Source organism: Borostomias antarcticus (genome assembly GCF_949987555.1).
Source record: "Borostomias antarcticus genome assembly, chromosome: 28".
Classification (NCBI taxonomy): Eukaryota; Metazoa; Chordata; class Actinopteri; order Stomiiformes; family Stomiidae; genus Borostomias; species Borostomias antarcticus.
This window is the reverse complement of record NC_140261.1, coordinates 3,813,883-3,823,227: the sequence shown is the minus strand read 5'-3', so window position 1 is coordinate 3,823,227 and position 9,345 is coordinate 3,813,883. Positions and strand designations below refer to the sequence as shown.

Sequence of the window (9,345 nt, the reverse complement as noted above, 5' to 3'; positions counted from 1 at the left end):
TTTGTTTCATGTTTCACAGTGCAGACATTTAAATTCTTGACTCCCTTTGAAAGTGAGATTTGAAGTTAAATACAGCAGTTTTCTTTCCTTGTAATGATGCTGCTCTTCATTCAGTCTTTGCTGAAAAACTTTAACAAATACAAGACATAAAAACTGACATGATTTTTTTTAATGAGAAATACACGAAACTGAAAAATTGTACAAATTGAAATAAAATAAAAAATTCCATTCTTATAATTTCTTGTACTTCTTTTTTACATAAACTTTTCCATTATTCTCCATGATCATTATATTTCACAGCACGATCCCTCCTTGGATTCCGGAATTACATGACTGAAACTGAGATGGATCGAACAGCATGTTGCCTCTGTGGTCGAGTCGTCCTGACTCTGTCTGGTCATCCTGTGGGCCTATCGCAGTCGTTCCCCCCCTAAGAGCCTACACCTCTACAAACAGGGCCTGCACACGGCACTGGACACATCTACCTGCCCGTCTATGGGCTGGGGACACTGCACATACAGGGTCCTCCCTATCCTCCACACACACTAATATACACAAGCACTATCAGTAATATGAGTTGGTGTTCTGTCCGGGTTGTGTATCTACGGAAAGACAGAACGAGAAGGTGAGTTGTGTGAGAAAATGTAAGATGTAGAAAGAAAGCTTCTCAAATAATTCAAGACGGTAAAAAAAAAGGCCTACTTGAGAGCTGCTGTTGGAGCTGCCTGACCAGTGCTGCGGTCTGCTGCTGCTGTTGAGTCTGCTGCATACCCTGTCGAGGGAACTGAGACATGAAACGACAGGTGAGCGCATCTCTCAGGGAAGCGTATGGTGTTAACCGGTCCTACGGGGCTGGAGACCTACCATGGGTTGCTGAGGGGGCAGGGGCTGCATGCCCAGGGCCTGGTTCTGCGCCTGGGCCGGGGGCTGAGCCGAGGCCACCTGCTGCTGTTGCTGCTGTTGGACCTGCTGTTGCTGTTGGACCTGCTGTTGTTGTTGGACCTGCTGTTGTTGTTGGACCTGCTGTTGCTGCTGGACCTGCTGGGGCTGGACCTGCTGTTGTTGCTGCTGCTGCTGCTGCTGAACCTGCTGTTGTTGTTGTTGTTGTTGTTGTTGGGCCTGTTGCTGAGCCTGCTGCTGTTGTCGGGCCAGAAGAGGACAGGGAAACGCACACAAGGGACTCGGTCAAATACAAACAAAAAGAACGAATTAGGACTTGCAGAGATAAAGACTGGGATATGGCGCATACTCGGAGTGCCTGTTGTCTGAGGTACTGCTGTTGCTGTGCTTGCTGCTGCTGTTGTTGTTGCTGTTGTTGTTGTTGTTGCTGCTGCTGCTGTTGCTCGGCCAGCATCTGGTTTGGCCTCATGCCCGGGTGGACCCCCTGGCCCGCCATGTGGCTCAGGCCGTGCATGATGGGAGCCTGCTGGATCGACTGGTGGGGAAACCTGGAGAAGGGAGGCGCATTTAGAGAAGCGGGAACGTAAGCTGTGTTCGGAATCGCTCCCTCGTTCCCTCACTGCCTATATCGTTCCCTCACTTCCCTATATAGGGTTCATCATGTAGTTAACTACCTAGGGAACGGAGAAAATGTAGGGTACATGCACTGTAAGTGCAATGCAAGGTGAATTGTGGGTAATAAATAGTGGACTATATAGGGAACGAAAATTCCGTGGAGAATTCGGACACTTCAAACAAAATGGCTGACGCCCTATATAGTGCATATAGTGAATAGGGAGCGATTCCGAACACAGCTATAGAATACCTCACGGTCAAATAAGAAACAACTATAATAGCCGGTCACTTCTACTAATTGGACGTTGGCCGCCGACCAAACTCCCCAGACTCTCATCTCTCTATTTTCTCTAGCTAGCCACGTCAGAAGACCCCCCCCCCCCCACACACCCACCCCCGGAGTGTCCCAACTCGACATGATCACAGCGAGGACCAGGTGACCTGCTTGGAATATGTAAAAAAAAGCCCCCGCCTGCCGTTTCCCCTCCCCTGGCCCCCCCCCCCGTCTGCGAACCTCTGCGCGTTCTGCATGGAGTGTGCGTAGCCCGGGGCCTGCTGGTGGACGTAGCCGCTGGGCCTCTGCTGCATCTGCCTGAGGGAGTCCACCACGGCCGGGCTGGCGGCGGGGTGAGAGCCCTGGAAGCTCTGGTAGGAGGGCGGGACGATGCCGCCTCCCTGGGCGGGGTGGGGCTGCATCCCGATGTGCGAGCCGTACGTGGTGTAGCCCTGGGAGATGTTCTGTCGGCGGCGAGAAGAACACAAACGCTAACAGATCCGGTAGAACAGATACGAAAGTAAAATGTCAGCTAATGTGGGGTTAGGGTACTGGTTTTTACTGATTCATCGCATTAAAAAAATGTGATGGTCTGATGTTGGGTTGAGATGACTTGCCTGGGAGGGCTGCATGGAGGTGTACTGGGGATTGGGGGCCATCTGTCTCAGCTGTTGTCCCATCATGCTCTGGTTCTGAAAACAGACAGAGGGCAGGTCACTCTTCGGGGTTCCTACAGTCTTACAGTTCATAACCCTCCACAGGGAGGAAAAGAAAAACCACACATTTATCAACACATCACGAAGATATATATTTCAAGGCCGCAATTAACATGGACGTTAACCGCATTACTAAGGCACTCGGATACGACAATTATAAACCCCGTGAGCAGAATCCAGATCTTGCTCTCTAGCGCCCCCCACCAGCGGAGTCTACAAAATGCAGACTCACCAGTCTGACCTGTAGCTGCTGTCGCAGGATCTGTCCGTGTGGTATGTTTGGCTGGGGCTTGTAACCCATAGGGTACTGCTTGTCCAATCCCATCATGCCAGGCATGCCTCCCTGCATGGCGGGCATCATGCCCGGGTAGTTGGGCCGCGTGGGCATGAGCTTGCCCATGGGGGGGTTACGGGCGGGTCTGTAGGGCGTGTCCAGCCCGGGGCCACCTGTTGGGGAGAGAGAGTAGAGGGTTGAGGTTGAGGTCAAATAATAACATAGCTCAACATAGCAGTCACCAGGCAAAGCTCTGTGGAGCTACGGCTGATTCCGATCATCGATGTCAGGATAAGGCGACCGCTTCTGACTTGTACATGTTTACACACGTTTCAATCAATCAATCAAAGCTTTATTTGTATAGCGTTTACAAACGTTCACATTCAAACTGAGAGTGGCTACAGTTCCAGCCTGCTGGTGTTAGTAGTGTTGATGATGATGATGATGATGATGATGAGACTGACCTGGTGGTAGAGGCTGGTTCTGGGCGTACATGCCTATGGGCTGCTGGCTGTAGCCTATCCTGCTGTAGGGGTGGTTCTGCTGGCCGATGAGGAGTTCAGGTGGCATTCCCTGCCCATAGGGCACCCCACCCTGGGTACGGGTCACATAGTCCTGGGGATGTGCGGAAGACGGGGACATGAAGCTCCAACATGAAACTGGGACCATGTGCGTCCTCACACTCTCCGGAAAATGCACGGGATTATGGATTTTCTACATAGGCAGAACCGCGGTTACTCGTCGGTGGATTTATCCCGCTAACGTTCACCAAATTGGTAAATCGGGCCCCTGTCAGCACATTAGCATCAACATCTCTCTCACCTCGGTCTTACTGGCGGACGGAGTCTTCTTCTTCTTGCTGGGCTTCTTCTTGCTGGAGTCGGACGGCACCGCCGGCACGCTCTTCTCCGGCTTCACCGCCTCCACCGCCTTCTTCTCCGGCTCCTGGGGCACGGGCGTGGCGGGCTCCTCCTCCTCGGGGGGCAGGGGGAGGGGCTCCAGGTAGTAGCTGCGGGGCTTGGGCTTCAGGTGGGTGTGGTAGAGCAGGAAGCGCTGCTGCTCCTCGAACTTGGTCACCTTGCGGTCGACCTTGACCGTCCCGAACCAGCCCCAGGAGAGCGGGGCCGAGTGCTTGAGGCCCTCGAACACGTCCCACGGGGAGATCTTCTGCTTGGTGGACACTTGGAGGCCCTGGTGGGAGAGAGTCGGAATGAGAGGGGTCACCTGTAGGTCCATCCCCCCCCCCCCAAAAAAAAAGCAGACAGATATACAGGTGGCATCCTGCGGGACAGCGCTTCCCCACCTCCTTCTCGAAGCCGGCGATCTTGTTCCCCTTGGTGTCTATGAGCGAGCCCTGGGGCTCGCACGTGATGACGTCCCGCGTCTGCTTGGGGAGGGGCAGCAGCTGCCGTACCTTCTCCAGACTCTCAGACTGCCGGTCGCCCAGCTCCTTCTGCAAAAGTCGCGGCACACAGAAGCAACCTCATCAGCCAAGGGAGGATTACTCTTCGTTTCGCCGCACTTGAAAATCTACCGCACCAAATACTGTTTTTCCCCCCAAGGCATCGCTTAAAATAGTGTCGCCGAGTGTCTTCCGAGTTAGATGTGTCTTCGGTCCCGAGCGGTCACCCCGTCTGTGGCTGTGAGGCGTGGCCTGGGGGAGTGGCGGGGTGGCCCTGCTTACCCGGAGCTTCTTGACCAGGTTCATGTAGGCTCTCTTGTTCTCCTCCATGCTGCCCTGAGAGATGCTCGACATGTCGGCAGCGAGCGTACCGTTGATCAGGACACTCAGCATGTCCAGGACTGTGGTGAAGAGCTCACTGGCAGACAGACAGACAGACAGACAGACAGACAGACAGACAGAGAGACAGACAGAGAGACAGACAGACAGACAGACAGACAGACGGACAGACATTTAATAAAAAAAAATAAAAAAAATGATATACAGTCAAGGCAAATGCCGAATAATGGTGTTGGACATCTTCTGAATGTAGATTTTCATAGACCCAGTAGCAGTGTTTGTGTGTGCGTGCGTTTGCGTGTGTGTGTGAGACTCACTTGTTGGACTGCATGTCCACCGTGCCGCTGCTGATGATGTCCAGGAGGAGCACGGCCCAGTCTGTGGTCTGCTGGGTGCTGCGCTGCACCGTGTCAAACATCCCCCCCACCTGAGGAACAAGCACAAAGACTTAGTCACGCGCACACACACACACACACACACACACACGGGGAGAGACGGGGAGACCCTCACCAGATTGAGCCTGAGCTTCAGGGCCTCGTGCATCATCTGCTTGGCCTTGCAGTCGTCCTGGTACTGGTCCTCTCTCCAGTTGGTCACAATCTGGAGGGACCAAACACAGCCAGCCTGTCAGGTCACATGACCCGGTGGGCTAGGCCATTCAGAGGGAGGAGAGGGGGGGGAGGCTAGGTGACTGTTACCTGCTGTACTTGGCTGTAGAGGGAGGTGAGGAGGCCCTCTCTCTGCTCATCCTGGCCCTTCAGACACGTCAACACCAGAGACAGGAAAGGCTGCTGGCTCAACAGAGACATACTGGAACAGACGGAGGAGGACGTCAGTCTACCGACCGAACAGACGAGTGTCACTCTATTCATATATATATTTAAAATAAAAATTAAAAAAATTAAAATAATAATATATATATATATATTGACAATGCCCTGTCAGCGGAATATCTCAAGTATTCGTTTGATTTTCCTAAGGCGTGCTCTGGTGGAGAAGTTCATCAGTCCTGTGTCAATCAGAGCTGTGCCGGAGTACGGGGGCGTGTCCACTAACGAGGTATGCGTTTGCGCTGTTCTCTCATCGTTTACGATGAGTAGGTGCTGCTGACGAGAGCTGTGCTCCAAGCTCTTTTTAGCACTAATAGAGCCTGGGCGCTTGGCTCTCTTTATAGTTGAAAAAAGGTGAACTTTTTTTGGCACAGGCTAGCTAAAACTATAGTATGTCTGACTGTGAAAGGCTGTTCTGACAACAACGGTTGTTTTTTGGCAAGATTGCGAAGAGACAGCGAACGTTAGCACTAGCTAATATTGCCTAGCTGTCTTCACTTGGCTACTTAATACTCCAGTCTGCAAAAACATGACGCTCAGTGCTAACGTTAGCAGTCTAACATCGACAGCCTAGTAGCTAATCAACTTAGCGTTCCCAAGGCGTTCTCAGCAGCTGTGCGCCGTTTAGCTACATACAGCTCATTGGTGGCCGCGCCCTGAGGCACGGCAGGTTCAAGGGGCTAAAGCAAGCGTCACCTTTTCTGTTTCTGCCGGTCCCTCTCCTTGCGCGAGGAGGAGCCGAGGTGCTGGCCCTTCTCCAGCTCCTCCCCCGCGGCCTTCAGGACGTGGCCCTGCACCTGGGTGGGCAGCTTGGCTATCAGGGGCGCCACCAGCCACACCCCCGAGCGCTCCGACGAACTGGAGGGGGGGGGGGGGACACGACAAAGACGTTATTAGAATTCCCGTGACAAAACAAGGGACACACATCCATCACTGGGTAACCGGAACCTCTGATGCAAATCTCCCGATGATACCGATGATTCCTTCGTGATTTATTCTAGAGTTAGAGCCCCACGCTTGGGTTCAGCGGTCCGAGGAGGGTAACGCACGCAGTCGCAGCGCGCACCGCACCTTAGCACTGGCTTGGTCTTGCTGGCGTTGTTGCTGTTGGACACATTGCTGCCGGCGCCAGCTGATCCGTTCCCTGAGGGGTTGCTGGAGTTCATCTCCGCCGACTTCTGGAACACCTCGATGGTGGCCTTGGCTATGTTCTCCAACAGCGAGTACTGCTCCTGGAGGGACACACAGGGACACAGACGAGCTTGTCCACGCGCTCCTCATAGACCTGAAGACAGAGCAACACTCAGGCGGGAGGGGTGGGGCGGGGGGGGCAGAAGTGAGGACTCACGTTGTTGGTGCTCTGCTTGATCATAAGCTGGAGCTCCAGAGAGGACTGCCTCATAGTCCACTGGTCCATGTTCTGAGGCGAGGGGAGCAAGACACAGCTGTTAAGACCTGCTTCGGCCAGTAGATGGCAGTAAAGCCACACAAACCTAATCCGAGACCGGAGGAACCTGATTCTTGCACAAGGGGGGTAATCAAAGAGCTCTCTGTAATACGCCTTTAGTTGTGGGTGGACCTAGATACACAAAACCGTTTGTTTACACATCATCTGGTGTCAGGCTATCTGTGCACATCAGTGTGTCTGGACCTGGAGTATGCGTTTGATGCGTTGCCTCTGGGGGTTGTCCCCGTCATCGCTGTCCAGCTGGCGGTGCGGGTAGCAGATCAGCTGCAGCAGCCTCTGGGCCTGGATGTTGACCAGCACGGGGTCCTGCAGGGCACTGCTGTCCTCCGACAAGGACTTCAGACACCGCTCGCCCACCCACTCCTGAGAGAGGGAGAAGGAGGGAGGGAGGGAGACAGAGGGAGGGATCGAGGGAGATGGAGGGAGGAGGAGGGATAGAGGAGAAGGAGGGAGGGAGGGAGGGAGACAGAGGGAGGGATCGAGGGAGAAGGAGGGAGGAGGGGGGATAGAGGAGAAGGAGGGAGGAAGGGAGACAGAGGGAGGAGGGAGGGATCGAGGGAGATGGAGGGAGGAGGAGGGATAGAGGAGAAGGAGGGAGAGAGGGAGACGGGGAGGAGGGAGACGGGGGAGGGGAGGGAGAGAACGAGAGAGAAGTCACCCAGGGACATTTGGAACTGCTGACCCAGAGTTATGGGGTTTTCGTCTTTTGAAGATTGTTAAAAAGCTTCGCTGTCCAGCAGCTGAGGCAGGGCACCTGTAAACAATAATTAGACAATACGCCTCCACAACAAGAGCTCGCTTTGAGGACATGACTCAAACACATAATCTGTAAAACCGAGCCCCTGGCGACTGAAAAGCTTTTAAGCGCTCTGTGTACATTTGTCCATGTTACCATATGAAAACAGTCGGTCCTCCGAGCTCGGCGAGAACGAACAGAGCTAGGGGTTTTACTCTCGGCTCTCGTGGAAGCAACAGATGTTTCGCAAACCGAGCCACAGGAGGGTACGCACAGCATAACACACGAAACAGTAGCTTCGTCTGGGAGGGGGAAAAAAGTGTGAAGTCTCTGTAGCTGCCCCGAGGCCATTACAAACCAGCCGGGCTACCGGCAGCACACGTGTTTACAAGTGTGTATAATGGCGGAGAGATTGACTGGTCTGAGTCATTTTCCTCTACTTCTCCTCACTCCGCTCACATGCTCTGGAGAGAGGACTGGATGTATTCTGGCCCGGAGCGTGTTTCCTAAATTATGGAGCGCTGGCTCCACTACTCCGCTCACACCCCGAGCTCATCAACCATTCGCCTTATTCACCTCAGCTGCCATATTGGTCAGTCTGACGTAATTAGGGGTGTGGATGCGGAAGTGGCCGTTGCCTTCAATGTTAAAAGTTCACTGTAAAAACACCACTTCAAGAACCGAAATAGTCAAAAAAACACGCTGAATAGACTATCGGGGTTACAAACTCATCATTACCAGACTCTGATTGTTTTTCACTGCTGTTGTTTTCGCGTTTGGAAATACATCGGAGTGAATGCAGCTGGCGGCTAAGTATGGCTCATTCACCTCCATGTATTTCCAAACGCGAAAACAACGGCAGTGAAAAACAATCAGAGTCTGGTAATGATGAGTTTGTAACCCCGATAGTGTAATAGTGTATTCAGCCTGTTATTTTGACTATTTTGTCACCGGAGAGGAGGAGAGGAGTGTGCGTATCGCTCCGCTCGCGAGCTCGGTTCCTCACCTGCTGGCAGATGCTCTTCAGCACGTACTTGGCGTAGACGTCCAGACTGGCCGTTTCTATGGAGACCGTGCGGCCCCCGGATATGTCGTGGAGGCCGGCGGGGTGAGACAGCCCGGAGCCCCGGAGCTCTGCGTCGCCTGGAGGAAGGAAGCAGGGACAGTGTGGGTCAAAAGTTCACCCCCCCCCCCTCCCCGAGGTTCAGGGGTCACACTGGCTGCGGGCTCTGAGAGATGGATAGAGAGATACACGCCTTTGGCGCCTTTAGCGACCACGGAGCCTTACCCAGCATGAACACAGCCTTTAGGACGGCAAAGACCGCTCCGACCACAATGCTGTTCTGAGAGGCAGCCAGCAAATGGCGATCGCATGACGACCGGATTCCCACTGAGGATTTATCTGAACGGAATCAAATCATACAGAGTCTTATGTTTGTGTTGTGATGCAATGGAGCATTTTGATAGGTAGACAGAGAGGGAGGTGTGTATGAGAGCTGCCCGCTGTGTGCTAGCTACCTGACTTGGCGCCATCTTGAGGGCAGGGGTTTCGCTGAGGTGTCTTGAAGAGGTGCAGTAGGATCCTGCAGGTGAGACGAGCTCCGGGCTCGGAGTCCTGCTCACTACAGGCTGAGAGACACGCGCACACACACGCACAGGCACACACACACGCACGCACGTACACACACACACACAGACACACAGACACACAGACACACACACACACACACACACACACACACACACAGACAGACAGACAGACAGACAGACAGACAGACAGACAGACAGACA

General features: G+C 53.5%; 1 protein-coding gene across 2 annotated transcripts in view; it reads right to left on the bottom strand.

Annotated features, from left to right (window-relative positions):
* Window positions 1–284: 284 nt before the first annotated feature.
* Window positions 285–9,345, bottom strand: part of med12 (mediator complex subunit 12) — a 20,447-nt gene continuing 11,386 nt past the window's right edge. The window contains exons 24-44 of one of the 2 annotated variants that reach the window (XM_084459417.1): window positions 9,073–9,183; window positions 8,843–8,956; window positions 8,561–8,697; window positions 7,002–7,181; window positions 6,699–6,770; window positions 6,422–6,582; window positions 6,047–6,208; window positions 5,219–5,330; window positions 5,031–5,120; window positions 4,838–4,947; window positions 4,464–4,599; window positions 4,083–4,232; window positions 3,602–3,970; window positions 3,244–3,394; window positions 2,738–2,952; window positions 2,407–2,481; window positions 2,030–2,253; window positions 1,250–1,448; window positions 865–1,137; window positions 703–784; window positions 285–602 (exon numbers count right to left, since the gene is read on the bottom strand). In XM_084459417.1, coding sequence (XP_084315543.1) covers window positions 565–602; window positions 703–784; window positions 865–1,137; window positions 1,250–1,448; window positions 2,030–2,253; window positions 2,407–2,481; window positions 2,738–2,952; window positions 3,244–3,394; window positions 3,602–3,970; window positions 4,083–4,232; window positions 4,464–4,599; window positions 4,838–4,947; window positions 5,031–5,120; window positions 5,219–5,330; window positions 6,047–6,208; window positions 6,422–6,582; window positions 6,699–6,770; window positions 7,002–7,181; window positions 8,561–8,697; window positions 8,843–8,956; window positions 9,073–9,183 — 3,161 coding nt within the window. In that variant the 3' untranslated portion in view covers window positions 285–564. The remainder of the gene's footprint in view (window positions 603–702; window positions 785–864; window positions 1,138–1,249; window positions 1,449–2,029; window positions 2,254–2,406; window positions 2,482–2,737; window positions 2,953–3,243; window positions 3,395–3,601; window positions 3,971–4,082; window positions 4,233–4,463; window positions 4,600–4,837; window positions 4,948–5,030; window positions 5,121–5,218; window positions 5,331–6,046; window positions 6,209–6,421; window positions 6,583–6,698; window positions 6,771–7,001; window positions 7,182–8,560; window positions 8,698–8,842; window positions 8,957–9,072; window positions 9,184–9,345) is intronic. The other variant, XM_084459418.1, reaches the window with a different exon arrangement.